General features: G+C 42.6%; 1 protein-coding gene across 4 annotated transcripts in view; it reads left to right on the forward strand.

Annotated features, from left to right (window-relative positions):
• RASSF3 (Ras association domain family member 3) overlaps positions 1-15,055 on the forward strand; it is a 207,761-nt gene that overhangs the window by 98,896 nt on the left and 93,810 nt on the right. For all 4 annotated transcript variants that reach the window (XM_040344070.1, XM_040344072.1, XM_040344071.1 and 1 more), the window contains exon 2: positions 13,233-13,357. In XM_040344070.1, the coding sequence (XP_040200004.1) occupies positions 13,233-13,357 (125 nt within the window). The remainder of the gene's footprint in view (positions 1-13,232; positions 13,358-15,055) is intronic.

Here is a 15,055-nt window from a genome sequence, read left to right on the forward strand (position 1 = left end):
TGAATAGGTGCCCTAGGTTGTAGGCCTTCGAAAGCTGGAAGAAGATAAAAGCCAACTTCTTACAAATCAAAACCATGGTTGGCGTACTTTTTTTCTCTATATGAACTCTGCATTCCTATTTGTTAAAGAATAGGATCTGTGTAATATAGTTTTTAAGGCTGTAATCTTTGACATGCTTTATACCAACTTAGGGCACATCTGACAGATATATACATAGGGCCAGATTCTGGTACTTTCTGCGGCGGCGTAGCGTAAGCCATTTACACTACACCGCCGCAACTTACCGGGGCAAGTCCTGTATTCTTCAACCACTTGCTCCGTAGTTTGCAGCGGCGTAGTGTAATTGGCCCGGAGTATCCCCGTGTAATTCAAAGGGGGCGGCTTGTATTTAAATTAAGCGCGCCCCCGTGTCGATTGAACTGCGCATGCGCCGGGCTGAAAAATAGCCCAGTGCGCATGCTCCAGCTCACGACGGAAAATGTCAATGACGCCGACGTGTGCTTCATTGACGTAAAGTCGTATTCAAGAACGACTTAGGAAAACGACGTACCCGACGGGAAAAGACGACACGGACCCGACGCCATACTTAACATGGCATACAGCGGACTGGCGTAAGGTTACCCCTCATATAGCAGGGGTAACCTTACGCCTACGGAAACGACGACTACGCGACGCAAATTCGTTCGGGAATCGGCGTATCAGGCTCATTTGCATAGTCAAATGAGACCTGAACGTAAACGCCACCTAGTGGCCAGCGGCGAATTACATTTAAGATCCGACAGTGTAAGTGACTTACACCTGTCGGATCTTGGCCGTATCTATGCGAAAATTATTCTAGGAATCACTCGCATAGATACCCGGGCCAAAAAACAGAGATACGACGGTGTTTCCTGAGATACACCGTCGTAACTCTGCTGAGAATCTGGCCCATAGTTAGTCAGGTTAAAAAAAGACACAAGTCCATCTAGTTCAACCAAAAAATAAATCATGCAATCCAATATACACAATCCTCTACCCACAGTTGATCCAGAGGAGGGCGATAAACCCCAGTGAAACATGATTTAATTTGCTACAGCAGCGGAAAATTTTTTTTTGATCCCCCCGAGAGGCAATCGGATTGTTCCTAGATCAACTTTACCTATAAATGTTAGTATCCAGTTATATTATGTGAAAATGTATACGGTATGTAGTAGTAGTTATGTGTAGTTTGTGTTGTTACCAAGGTCACATTAGAATATTTCACCTAATTTTGCAGAACAGAGTTGGCCAAACGAGAATCGAGTCTGCGCAATTCAGCTGATTTTGGAGAAGTCATGTAGAACAGTGTAGATGATGTCTCCTATACGAAAAAGGGTTTTGAGTAATTGAAATTAAGGAAATCTATTTCAGCAGGTTGTGATTTTTTCCAACTTTGTTATAGCTGATCAGACACCATGTTATATTGCCTATGCTTACCTCTGTGCACTGATCAGTGAAAGTATGCCAAGATGGGCGTCGGGATCTCCAAGCTGACGGTGACCGACTGCAACGGTCCTAATTATACCTCATTACTTTTGACAGGCATAGCCCTGGCTGAATGTGAATCATTGAAGTGAATGAGGGTGTTCTGTAAGCGCCCTGGGATCACGTGCAATGCACGCAGTTGTGGCATGCTAGTGCAGGGTTCAAGGTTTTTTTTTTTTTTTTGAAAATTTCTGTTTATTAAAGGTTTTATACACATACAACAAAAACATTCCTTGGCACAACGCCAACTTAACTATCGGTCAACATGACCGGGAACATATAACCGTGCCATCGCAGATGGCATATTCCCCAACAAAACCCTCCCACCCCCCCCCCCTACTCAGTTCCCCTTCCCCACCAAACCATATCTGAGGACATATTTAGCAACAGCACTCCCCTTCAGTGGTACGTCACAAACATTACTCCCGATGCACCTGAAATGAGTTCCCCCTACAACTTACACATGCATCAATAAGATTCAATTATCCTTCCCCTTACCCAACCGTTTGGTCAGATTCATACCAGGCCCTCCACACCTTCTCGAATTTCCCAACACATCCCCGAGATAGGTACGTTGCCTTATAATATGGAAGCATTGCGTTTACCAAACCTTTCCAAAAAAGCAACCTCCGGGGCCCCTGGACTCCTCCATTTAAGCAAAATAGCTTTCTTCCCATAGAACAACAAGATACTCAGTAATGTTCTGTGAGCCCTAGACGGGACCACCTCCTCCACCAGGCCAAGTAAACAGACACTAATTTCCCGTGGGACTGGGTTCAAGGGTTTTAACACCTCCTCGCCACCTGTAAAATACAACTGCTCTTCTCCAGAAACCAGAACAAGCACATGGAGCAAAATATTTTATTTTAGCAAAATGTTACCTACTGTGTTTCCCTGAAAATAAGCCCGGGTCTTATATAATTTTTTTTGACAAAAGACCCAGTAGGGCTTATTTTCGGGGTAGGGCTTGTCATGTGCTGTCTTCTCTCCCCATCTCCTGGAACGGAGTTAAAAGTGCCTGTAAAATCATAAAATGCACTGTATTAAAGCCCCCATACAATGTAAAGTTTGCACCGTACCTTCCTACAGCGCCTTCCTTGGTCCTTCCGTGACCCGCCTGATCGGTCTTCCATGCTCTAAGCACTGCAGAGGGAGGGGGGCTCAAGATCCCCCGCTGACAGCTGGCAGAAGGAGAGCAGCGGGGAATCAGCTGAGAGCCGCTCGGCACATTCATGTACCGCCTGAACGGTCTTTTCCCACTCCAAGCACTGCAGAAGGAGGGGGACCCCGAGATCCCACGCTGACAGCTGGCAGAAGGAGAGCAGCGGAGAATCAGCTGAGCGACGATTGGTGCTTCCATGTACCGCCTGAATGGTCTTTAACTGCTCTGAGCACTACAGAGGGAGGGGGGCCGAGATACGTGCTGACAGAAGAGGAGGAGAGCAGCAGGGATCAGCTGAGTAGCGCCGCAACAAAGGTATTCACCAAAGAAACATACACAGTCTAGACCACACAACCCCAAACTAGGGCTTATTTTCAGGGGAGGGCTTATATTGCAGCCTTCTCTAAAAATGACAGTAGGGCTTACTTTCGGGGTAGGTCTTATTTTCGGGGAAACACGGTAGGAGCTGGAAGACCGCATGTTTGACTAGCAAAAAGTCAGGCAGGTGAAAATTGCAATGGTCAGATCTCTGACTCTTGGCTCCACAAATCATCCCAAGATATTTAAAGTAAAGCTAAATAAAAAGTGGTAAATATACATATTTAATAGTTATGACAGCACCAAGTCCGAATAACCAGTGTCAATATCACTATCCTCACCTAGTTCTGCTGCAGGTGAGGACTCGCTCTCCGGTCTGCTGACTTCCCCACTGAGGCCGTCCGACCACTCCCCGAGCTCCGCCCTGCTCTGCCCACTGAGGCCGCCTGTCTGCTCTGCCCACTGAGGTCGCCTGTCTTCTCCGCCCACTGAGGCCGCCTGTCTTCTCCGCCCACTGAGGCCACTTTCTGCTCCACCCACCGACGCTGCCTGCTTGCTCCACCCACCGACGCTGCCTGCTTGCTCCACCCACCGACGCCGCCTGCCTGCACCGTCTACTGACGCAGCCCGCCGGCTCCGCCGACTGAGTCCGCCCACTTACCAAGTATCGGGTCAGGCATTGGGAGCATTTGTGCGAGTACAAGTACTCTCACAAATGCTCGGTATCGGGACAAACCTAGTTGAAGGGGTATGACGGAAAAAGGTCTTCTGACGACTCCCGATTAGCACTCTCAACCAATAGCTGAGAACACTGACCGAGTGTCCTAATGGGTTGAATGGGAAAAAAAACTACTGGTGTGTACTAGGCTTAAGTTTTTTTTTTTTTTTTTTCAATCCAGTGCGCTGAACAAAAAACGGACAGACCGCTATACTAAAACAAATGATGTTAGTACAGCAAACTCCTCTGCTGTACTATTGTGTTCTGACAGGGGGGAGCGCCTCCCTACCAGGACACACTGATCAGCACTCACAGCAATTTGCTGCCAGCACTGATCGGATGCCGGTTTTACAGAATGCCCTTTGGGACAGGGAGCTGGACACATGGGCTGAAAGTTGGCCATTTCCTTTCAAACTGACCATATGTGGGCGATATTCAGCCTGTGTGTGCTCGGCATTAGGAAGGCCCAGACTTTGGTCACTGGGAGTAGAAAATTCCCCATGGTCAGTGGGAGTAAAAGAAAATGCCACAGGGTTGGTGCACCGTTGGAGTTAAGATGTTACCTAGTGCCTGTGATTAATGGGGGGAGAAATAATGCTCTATTGTTGCTGTCAGAGTAATCACCCCCCATCGTTGGTGTCAGTACCCCATTGTTGGTGTCAGTGGGACAAATAGTGTACCAATGTTGGTGTCAGTAGGAGGAATAGTGCTCCAAAGGTTGGTTAAAAGCAAGAGAAGGGTTTCAGTTTGGGGACCTTTTATGTCAAATGTAAAACCTTGCCTTGCATAGGATAATATTGCTTTATTCATGAAAAGATTTTTTGGTGTTTTTTTTTCTGGTTTTATCTAGACACCGTGGGCCTGGATTCAGAAAGAAGATACGACGGCGTATCTCCTGATACGCCGTCGTATCTCTGAGTCCGGCCGTCGTATCTATGCGCCTGATTCATAGAATCAGGTTACGCATAGATATGCCTAAGATCCGACAGGTGTAAGTGACTTACACCGTCGGATCTTAGGGTGCAATTCCAGGCTGGCCGCTAGGTGGCGCTTCCATATCTTTTACACGTTGAATATGCTAATGAGCATTTACGCCGATTCAGAAACGAACGACCGCCCGGCATTTTTTTTTACGTCGTTTGCGTTCGGCTTTTTCCGGCGGAAAGTTACCCCTGCTTTAGCAGGGGTAAGTGCGGCGTATCCTATGTTAAGTATGGCCGTCGTTCCCACGCCGAGTTTTGAATTTTTTACGTTGTTTGCATAAGTCGTTCGCGAATACGGCCGGACGTAATTTACGTTAACGTCAAAACCAATGACGTCCTTGCGACGTCATTTGGAGCAATGCACGCTGGGAAAATTTGCGGACGGTGCCTGCGCTGTTCGTGCCTGATTTAAATAGTACACGCCCCCTAGCTGCGGAATTTGAATTCCGCCGGGGGATTTACGATACGCCACCGCAACTTTAGAGGCAAGTGCTTTCTGAATAAAGCACTTGCTTCAAAAAATAGCGGCGGCGTAACGTAAATCAGATCTAAAGATCCGCTAACCTATCTGAATCTAGCCCCAGATTTATAAAGTCAACAATGAAGTGGAAAAGGCTAGTATTACATGGTTACGTGGGGCTTCTCTTTTTTGTCACAGGTACAATGTTGAACTTTTTAAAAATATTTTATTATAAAATAGAAATGTGTCTTGGAACAGAAAGTAAAGGAAATGTTTACCCAATGGTACAAAGACAGCATAAAAAAAAAAAAGGGGGGGTTTTCTACTCAAGATTACAGTGTTGGCTATATATATACAAAAGAAGACACTACATACTGCACATAAAAACTTAATTAAGATATGTTTTTTTTTCCCCCCGTTTACTTTGATGAATTAGACCTCTTTACCAGTTCACCAGGAATTGGGTTACAATATACTTGCTCTCATGAAGAGGGGTGTGTAAGTAGAAGTTTACTTATTGTGAATGGATCAAGTTCAATGTTCTTTCCTGTTGTTTAGCCATCTAAAAGCCACCTAATCTTGCCAGTAATTACAGCACTTACACTCATTGATTTGCTTGATTATCTTTGTGCTTGGCTTTTCCTGAACTCAATCAGTTAATAGCTGATCATTGACGCAAGAGGAAAATGTATTCGGCAAAGAGATTATAGGCCATGGTAGTATTTTCCATTTTGCCATAATGGCTAGAATAAGTGCATACACACAGTAAACTTGTATAAATATTACATTGTATGTCAAGACGAAATAAAGTATTTGTACCTGTCTGGAATGCATGCACATACCCCAATGTTTTATCCCATTAAAGAGGGGGTTCACCCTATACATTTTTTTTTCTAGCTTTAAATTAAGCATAGTAGCGCGAGCTACAGTATGCCTTTATTTATTTTTTGCTCCGTACTCACTGTTTAATCCTATAGTGAAGATTCCAACTCCCCGCGGGGAATGGGCGTTCCTATCCAGAGGGAAGATGATTGACGGCCGGCTCTGGCGCGTCACGCTTCTCCGGAAATAGCCGAAATAGGACTTGGCTCTTCACGGCGCCTGCACCTAGTCTGTGTGCAGGCGCCATATAGCGCCGTGAAGAGCCGAGACCTACTCTGGCTATCTTCGGGGAGCGTGACGTGCCATAGCCGGCCATCAATCATCTTCCCTCTTTATAGGAACGCCCATTCCCCGCGGGGAGTCGAAATCTTCACTATAGGATTAAACAGTGAGTACGGGGCAAAAAATAAAATAAAGGCATACTGTAGCTCGCGCTACTATGCTTAATTTAATGCTAGAATGTTGTTATTGAGGGTGAACCACCGCTTTAAGCACATTGCAAACACAGAAAAATAACTGTAGTTTTGCCAGAAGTATAGCATGCTCCTACTTTTTTTGGCATGACCACACCGCTCTTAATTCCTAAGGGCATGGTGTCAACCGTGCCTGCTTCATTTCTGAAGGATTAGGAAGAACACAGACCTCTCCTCATCTCCTCCACCCCCCTTTATCTGCATAGACCGTACAGGAGGAGATTATCTACTCACAAGATTTTTGGCAGAATACACAGGTATTTTTTTGCACTTATTGAACCAATAGAGAAAAACACTTTCAAGTGGGCCTCATTTGACCAAATAACAGAAGTTCATTGTTAGGGTTTGTACACATTTTAACACTTAAGCGGGGTTCCGGGCATAATTTTTTTTTTTGCAAGCTAAAATTAATCACATTAAATGGTCCCTAAAACATATTAATAGCTCCCCAATCGTTCCAGAAATCATTGCAAACACTTGCCTTATATCTTCCAGCTCATGTTGTGGCCGTATCCATCATATGTGTGGGCATGTGAAGTCCAGTTCCTTTTTCTTCCTGGTTTTCAGGGAGAGGTGCATGCTGGGCGATTTTTAAGCACAGTAATGCCCAGAGACTCATGGGAAATGAGTGTCATCATTTCCCAGGAGGCAATGGGCTCTTAGGACAGGAAGTTGAACCACCTAGGACTAGGAAGTTGGCAGATTATGAAATCTGTCTAGTAACGGCCAGATAGAAGTAAGTAAACATCTTTTTTTCTTTTTTCTTTTTACAATAAAGGCAAGCTGTTAATAGAACGTTCATTTTTAGGGTGAAACTTCGCTTTAACCACTTAAAAACCAGGCCAATTCTGACATTGCTCCCATACATTATTTTTTCTAGAAAATTATGAATTTTTATAATCCCTAAACATTATACATTTTTTTTAAAGCAGATACCCTGGAGAACAAAATTGTGCTTGTTGCATTTTTTTTTCCAATTCTTTATTTAGATGAGGAATACGGTAATACAGAAACCTCTGGTGAACGTAAAGTGGATCACGTCCACAAGCAAGACCATATGCACAGACCCCACACTGTAGTAAAGGATTAACAAATAACTGAAGACAAGATAGTGAATCCACTTCGAGGTCTAGGAAGTCTGTCCATCCCGCACAGCATTTTAAATGGTATTCACCATTTTATTAAAAGTGTAGGAAGAGCAGGAATGACCCAAAGGGCTTAACAGCAAGGAGAGCAATAGGAGAAGAAAAGAAAGAGGGGGGAGGGAATACATTTTTTTTCTTTATGCTGCACGATATTTGAGCAGCCATTTTAAAACCTAAATTTTCAGGAAAAAATACACTTTAATGACTTTTAATGCACACAAACACAATATAATATCAATTTTTTGGTATCATTTAAGAAACAATGTTATGCCAAATAGATGCCTACCATGTCGGGCCTTAAAATTGTGCACAACTGTGGAATGAAGAAAAACTACGGTACATAAAGGTCTCCATTGTCATTTAAATGTCTTTACAGGTTACTAGTTTGAAGTTAAACAGGAGGCCTGGTGTTAGTTCTTGCTCTCTCTGATGTTCAAATGTGTGGCGCAAACACTGTTTACATATGCGTGTGGGACTTGCGTATATGTTTGCATTTTTGCGCCTGAGTAAATACTTTTTTTATTTATTTTATTTCAAATGTTTTTACACACTCTTTAAAAAAAAAAAAATGATCGACTTGGTTGATATCTCAAGGAATGAACATTATCCCTTTTTGATGGCATGGGCGGCGATAGGTAAACTTTACTAAGCGATCTGGAGTCTGTTAGACCCCAGATCGTTCCTCTGCCCTCAAAGCATCTGATCAAACTGAGATTGGTTGGATCAGATGCTTTACAAGCTGGTAACGGCTTGTTAACCTCAAACTGAAAACGGAAGTGACAGCCATTAGACATGTGCACACTGAAATATTTTGTTCATCATTAAAACGACGTTGCCCACTAACCATCGTTTTAAAAAAATGCTCTAGCAAAGCGCGGTGATGTACAACACGTACGACGGCACTCTAAAGGGGAAGTTCCATGCGGATGACGCCACCCTTGGGGCTGCTTTAGCTGATTCCATGTTAGTAAAAGATGATTCGCGATTTTCTGTCTGTTACAGCGTGATGAATATGCTTACTCCATTACAAATGCTAGTTTTACCAGAACGAGCACGCCCGTCTCATAACTTGCTTCTGAGCATGCGCGGGTTTTTAACGTCGTTTTAGCCCACACACGATCATTTTTTACAACCCGAAAAATGACATGGTTTAAAACGTCGTTGAAAAAATGCAGCATGTTCGACTTTTTTTTTTTTGTCGTTTTTCAGAAGCCGAAAAATGATGTGAAGCCCACACACACCATAATTTTAAATGACATTTTTTAAAAGCGAAGTTTTTTTCATGCCGATAAATGATCGTGTGTACGCGGCATTACTGTTAGGTAATATTGGCTGTATTTTAATTTATGTTGTAAGAAATAGGTCTGTGGAAATTGTTGGAATCATGGGAAAACTCCATAGAAACTATTCAAGGTTGATGAAAATGGAGGTCGGTTGCCTGAGAAAAGTCTGTGCTCTCTCTGTGAATCTGTGAACAAATATTTACAGCCTGCCTGTATGATCCAGCAAACAGGATAGCTATGGAAACCCATGCAGCTCTGGTGCTAGGAGATGAGGCTAGACACTTTCTTTTTAGGTTTATAATTAATATGGAACTTGCATGTGGAAGAATAGTCCATGCTGGGATGTCTGCCCTAAAAAAGAGTGACTTACCGACATGGAAATTGAACATGCTGTTTTTTTTATTTTATTTAATTTTTTATATATTGCTTTTTTTTTGTAACATTGATAAGTGTAGTAGCTCCACTCAGGGGACACTTGGCTCCTATTACCATGGCTGGAGGGCTACAAGCTTGCAAGCATCTCACCATATTGATGCCAGTTATGCCCATTAATACTAGGTGCTTCATTAGGAAAGTTCCTGTATAATTGTCCCTCTTTTTTACAATACCAGATTTGTACTGACAAGCATAATGTTCTGCACTAGTGTTGGGTCAAGGCTACTAAGGCATGCCTTAAGTGTATCCCACACAATATTAGAGAGTGCAGAGCCCCTGTTACAATCCAAAAATACAGATTGATTAGGAATGTCAAAACCAGAAAGGATTAAAGTATAACAAAAACTTGTTCTTTTTATTTTTGGAGAGAGTAGAGAAGTGTCCCCATTAGGGAGATTCACCTTAATTTTTCTGTTTACCATTATCATTGAGCGTGGAAGTGAAAGAAAAATCTCAACACTTGGGTTGTCGTCAGCTAGGGAATGGAGGGGAAATCTTTCAGTGTAGACCAGGGGTCTGCAAACATTCTAAACAAAGGGCCGGTTTATTATCCTTCAGACTCTTGGAGGGCCGTACTTTGGCCAGCGGTAGTGGAAATTTTCCTGGCATCAGTGGGAGTAAACATCTGGTATTAAGGGGAGGAATAGTGTCCCATTGTTGGTATCATAGGGAGGAATAGTGCCCCATTTGTGGTGTCAGTGGGAGAAATGGGGCTTCATTGTCGATGGCAGCATAGTGTCTCGTATCAGTGGGAGGCATAGTGCCCCAAGGGCCGGATAAAGGCAAGCAAAGGGCCGCAGTTTGAAGACCACTGGTGTAGACATTAGTTCTGGTGACCCTGGTGACAACCAGGGATTCCCTCACTTTGGAGGGATTTCCTCTCCCTTCCTGTTTTGGCTATGGGATAGGAAGTGAAGAGAAATCTCCTCAATGAGACACAGATGGCAAAAAATAAATAAAAAAAAAGGCAGGTGTTTTACCTCTCCCTTTTAAAACGGGAGCGGTCAGGTGGACCCATAGGTTCTATGATGCAAGGATGTTTTTTTTGCCCAGCACCAAATCTATTCCCCTTTTTTTTTCTTTTTTCTTTTTCCAAAAATGTTTACTCAAAGGATAAGTACAAGGAACAAAACATTGCAACAGAACCAGACCGGTAAAGAACAAAGGTGTCCAGTACATAGCCGATAATGGGGAAAAAAACATTCCTAAGGCTCACTCGGAACCGCTTGTGTTTCGAAAGTGTCATATCATGAATAACATTTTTTCCCCCATAGTCATGAGAAAATAAAGAGAAACTCAAGTTGTTTCAGCACCTGTTCATGGGTTAGCAATGAGATGATAGAATATCTGGAGCCATTGTTTCATAGGTGGACAATAATTACGGAAAAGAAGAAAAACAAAAAGGGGGGGGTGAGGGGAATATAGACTAGGGAATGGAAAGTGAGGCGGACAATGAAAGGAGGGGGCCAGCCCCCAAGAAGTACGAGGTCTGCTTCTCACTGACAACCCCAGACAGTGATCTAAAAGGGGGGGGGGGGGTTGGGCGAGAGAAATAAGGGTATCTCCTAGGATAAGCAAGGTACGGCTTCCCAACTCCCACTAGCTCTGAAACTTAGGGAGAGGGGAGTCAAGGAGCCACACTTCAGCATCATGGCAAATCATTCTTTGAAATACAATATCTTAGAATGTTGAGGCTGTGTCCACACCGCAGCACGGAGCAGCTCACCGCAGTCGTCCTGTTTGTCCCAGTTCACCGTTTCAGGTCCGATTTCAACCCGAATTTTTTAATCTAAATTCGGACCTGAAACGTACCAGAAGTCACACAGGACCACTGTGCAATTTGCACTGGAGCCGCTGTGTAAAAAGCCGGTCACAATCTCCTGACCTTGCGAATTGGATGCAGGGAAACCCGTATCCAATTCGCAATAGTGTAAACCCAGCCTGAAAGAGCACCTCTGGTAGGTAGTCACATAGGGGAGGAGTTCATCAGATGCTCTTGGGTATCAGTCATTTTTTTAAATGAAGCCAGCAGGCCCTAATACTCATGAATTTGGAAGGACAATAATGTGCAATATGGCTTATTTCCTCCATTTCTCAAATTTTTACGGAGACAGGTGAAACACTCAGAAATAGACAGCACACGTGTGCCCCAGTGTATCGGAATACATAATTTTTTTGCGCCGTTGACCATATGCATGGCTACAGGTACATTTTAGGTGATAATGATGAATGTTGCAGAAGAAAGTGCGCTGGAGTGTAATCCAGAGTATAAGTAGTAAATTGAAAAATACCAAATCTATGTTCTATGGGTATATTAATTAACTGTTTTTGGGAACGCCAAAAGTCGACCAGGCCCAAGTCCCTCACCAAACATGTTAATGAGGTAAGTGAGCGTCCGAGTGTGCCTGTGAACGTCCCAATCTATCTTTAGTAAGGTGATGTCTGATTGAGCTTTAGGTACAGGTTCCTACTACATGGACATGTTCCCCCCACAGTTACTAAGTAGACTTTCACTTGTAGAGTATGTTATGAACATTGCAGAACCTCTCTACTAGTCCATTTTCACAATATAATTGGGGTCATTCGTCATTTTGCTTTTAAAATGTCTGCCCTTTGCCTAAACCTCTGCTTTTTGCCTGACACCATTTGGGCATTACTTTCTCCAAACTGTCCTCTCTACTCTTTAACTGAACTAATAATCCCTTCTTCACTCATAATCACATGGAAAAATGGAAAGAAACTGCGCTAAAAAATACCAGAAAGAAGAAAAAGGAGGGAAAAAAGAACCTGCAACGTAGTCAGTCTAATCCCTCCAGGTGCTGCGATTTACCTTGTAAACAATAAATACAAGAAATAAACATAAGAAAAATATAAATCGCGCTACCTCAACCACCCTTCTTGACAAACGCAAACGTATGCAAGTGGGTGATCTATGGTGATATAAGTGAAAGGCTGACTGCTATATCAAAAGTGACCGTGATGGCCACTAGGGTGCAACATGCAGCCACCTCAAAATTCCTCAGCAATCATAGTGATGGTGATTTACAAGAAAAATTAACAAAAATCAAAAGGCACTTGAATCAAAAACCATTAGCTAAATATGGGTTTTGGCTCTGAATGAGTTAATAAACAGTCCAAAATGTTGACAATGAAGAGTCTATTAAATAGCAGGTAATATGTCAAACACCCGTGCATCTGTGCTACATTACAGATTGGTTATTAACGTGTCCAAAAGAAAAGAGTGATATCTCCTCCACCAGACTTATAGATTGGCTTCTTACGAAATTCAGAAACAGCATATAGTAGGTCCCAATCTCGCAGTTTCAGATATGCAGTCCTGATGGATCTCGTTTTCCAAGAAATTTCAGCAGTATCAATGCCCACCAGTTATGCAGTTTAAAATTTGCCTTGAATCTAATGTGCCGGCTGGTACACAAAACTCTCAGGCACCCGTCCACTGGGGGCACGTTAGGAGCTTCTTGGGTGACGACAGCGCGCCGCTCGCCCTACGTCCGTTTCGTAAAAAACTAACTTCTTCCAGGGTCTCTCTCACTCATAATCACATGCAATGTATGCCTTCAGGAGTTAAATTTTTTTTTTTTTTTTTTTTTTACTAGTCTTTTGTGCACAGAAGCATTTTCAGTTTCTCAAGTGTCAACAAGCAGAGATCAAGAGCATGCCATGTGCAATAAATCTATGTGGGTTTGCTTTTATATTTTTTCTACATAATGGTTTTTCTCCAACTTATATTGTTATATTTCTACTGATAACAGATTATTTGGGAATACCAAAAACGTGACTGAAACGTGGCCTAATAATAATCATCGCACCTGAAGATTATACTTAAATGATTTTATTATTTTCTTTCAGATTGTAAATACACATGCCATTCTCAGTGCCAAGGCCAGGTACAACTGAACTGTGAACCGAATGGGAAATTAATGGAATGTCCACCTGCGTACGACACATTGGACCAATCGAATAACAATGATAAGGTAGACTATATTATGTTTATCGGTTGACTCTTGCTTTGCAGCCTGAAATGAAGACAGGCACAATTTTTGTTTTTATCTAGTTGTATTCCCTTTTTATAACACACAAGTAAAAGATATAACCCTAACATGGATATGGATTTGATTGCAAATCATCATTGTAGAACTAAAAATAAAAAATTCCTTCATTGTGGTTCAAGAGACTTTCCTAAAAGCTTGGAAGAGAATATGAGCAATGCATCATGTTGTTATTGGTAATTCTTACTTCAAAGCAATCAATAGATACAAAAATAAACAGGTAATAGAATTAAGGACATAGATTCTACCAATAGGTTTCCATTTACCAGGGAACACTTCCTCTTTGTTGCTCGAAGATGACATCATTGTAACTAAGGAAGAAAATACAATTTTCACATTGTTTCTGCAGTTATGCTTTGTAAAAAATCCCCCTGTATTTATATGAAAGAAATGCAGGAGGCCATTGTTTAAAACATTTCTGAGTTTTAAAAATGAGGGTCCTTTTGTTAGGCCCGGTTCACACCGATGCAAGTTCATAACGAATGTGATGCGTCAAAAACATTTTAAAAACGCATGTCATCCATAAAGTCATTGTTTTCAATGACGGTCGTTCACATACATGAGTTGCGATTCCTCTACGAATGTGATGCGATTTAAAAAAAAAAAAAAGGGTCTTGTGCGAGTTTACAATGCTGCGTTGCAAATTTAGTCCCCATAGGCATCAATGTAAATGGTTCTGGAATCGCATTGATGGTTCACATATGGTTGATGGTTCATAGCAATCACATGGTACCAATCACCATGATCTGCTATGTCCGTCGCTGCACGCATGTTCACTGCAATGTACAGGTAACATTGCGGTGCCTGCAATTGCTATCCGCTCGCAGTATAATATATATATATTTTTTTTTTCTAAAGTGTATTTTGTGTGTGTACTCGAGAGAGAAGCCTGACTGCAGGAGTTGGGAGTAGGCAGGCCCCCCCCAGAGGCAATCTGCCACCTTTCTCCATGCCCCTGGTGGCAATGGCGGGACTCCCTATAAGGGAGTGAGAGGACCTAGCCCGCTCAACCAGCCCCGTTAGTCCTTCGCCTCTCTTTTTAGAGACCGCATGGTTAAAGTGCGTGCATGTTAACCCAATTTCGAGTGCATGTAAGTGTGGTGGTTTTTGTGGGAGGGGGGTGGGCGTACTAAGCGCAGGCTTACCTCGCATAGCACACCCACCGGGAGCCGGGCTGAGACCACAGTATAATTTTTAACATGCTTTTTTGTCCACTTTCTTGTTTTATTTAATGTAGAGATTTGTAGTCTTGCCATTGCAGTGGGGCTTAATTGCACATTATTCTTAGAAACAACACTCAACCATAAATTTGAACCAATCTGTTGTCTTACCTAAAAATGTACAAAAATGAAACAACTATCATAAGAGGAAGGAATGTAGTTATCACAGCCCTGGGCTCTAGTGTGCAAAGTCATATGCCGCGTACACACCATCACTTTATGTGATGAAAAAAAATGACGTTTTTAAAAACGTCACTTTAATTGACTGTGTGTGGGGGAAAACGTCGTTTTATGTCTTGTAAAAAACGACCAAAAAAAATTGAAGCATGCTTCAATTTTATGTGTCGTTTTTCAAAAGTGCACTTTTTACTTCACAGAAATTGACCGTGTGTAGCAAAAAACG

Source organism: Rana temporaria, chromosome 3, assembly GCF_905171775.1.
Source record: "Rana temporaria chromosome 3, aRanTem1.1, whole genome shotgun sequence".
Taxonomy (NCBI): Eukaryota; Metazoa; Chordata; class Amphibia; order Anura; family Ranidae; genus Rana; species Rana temporaria.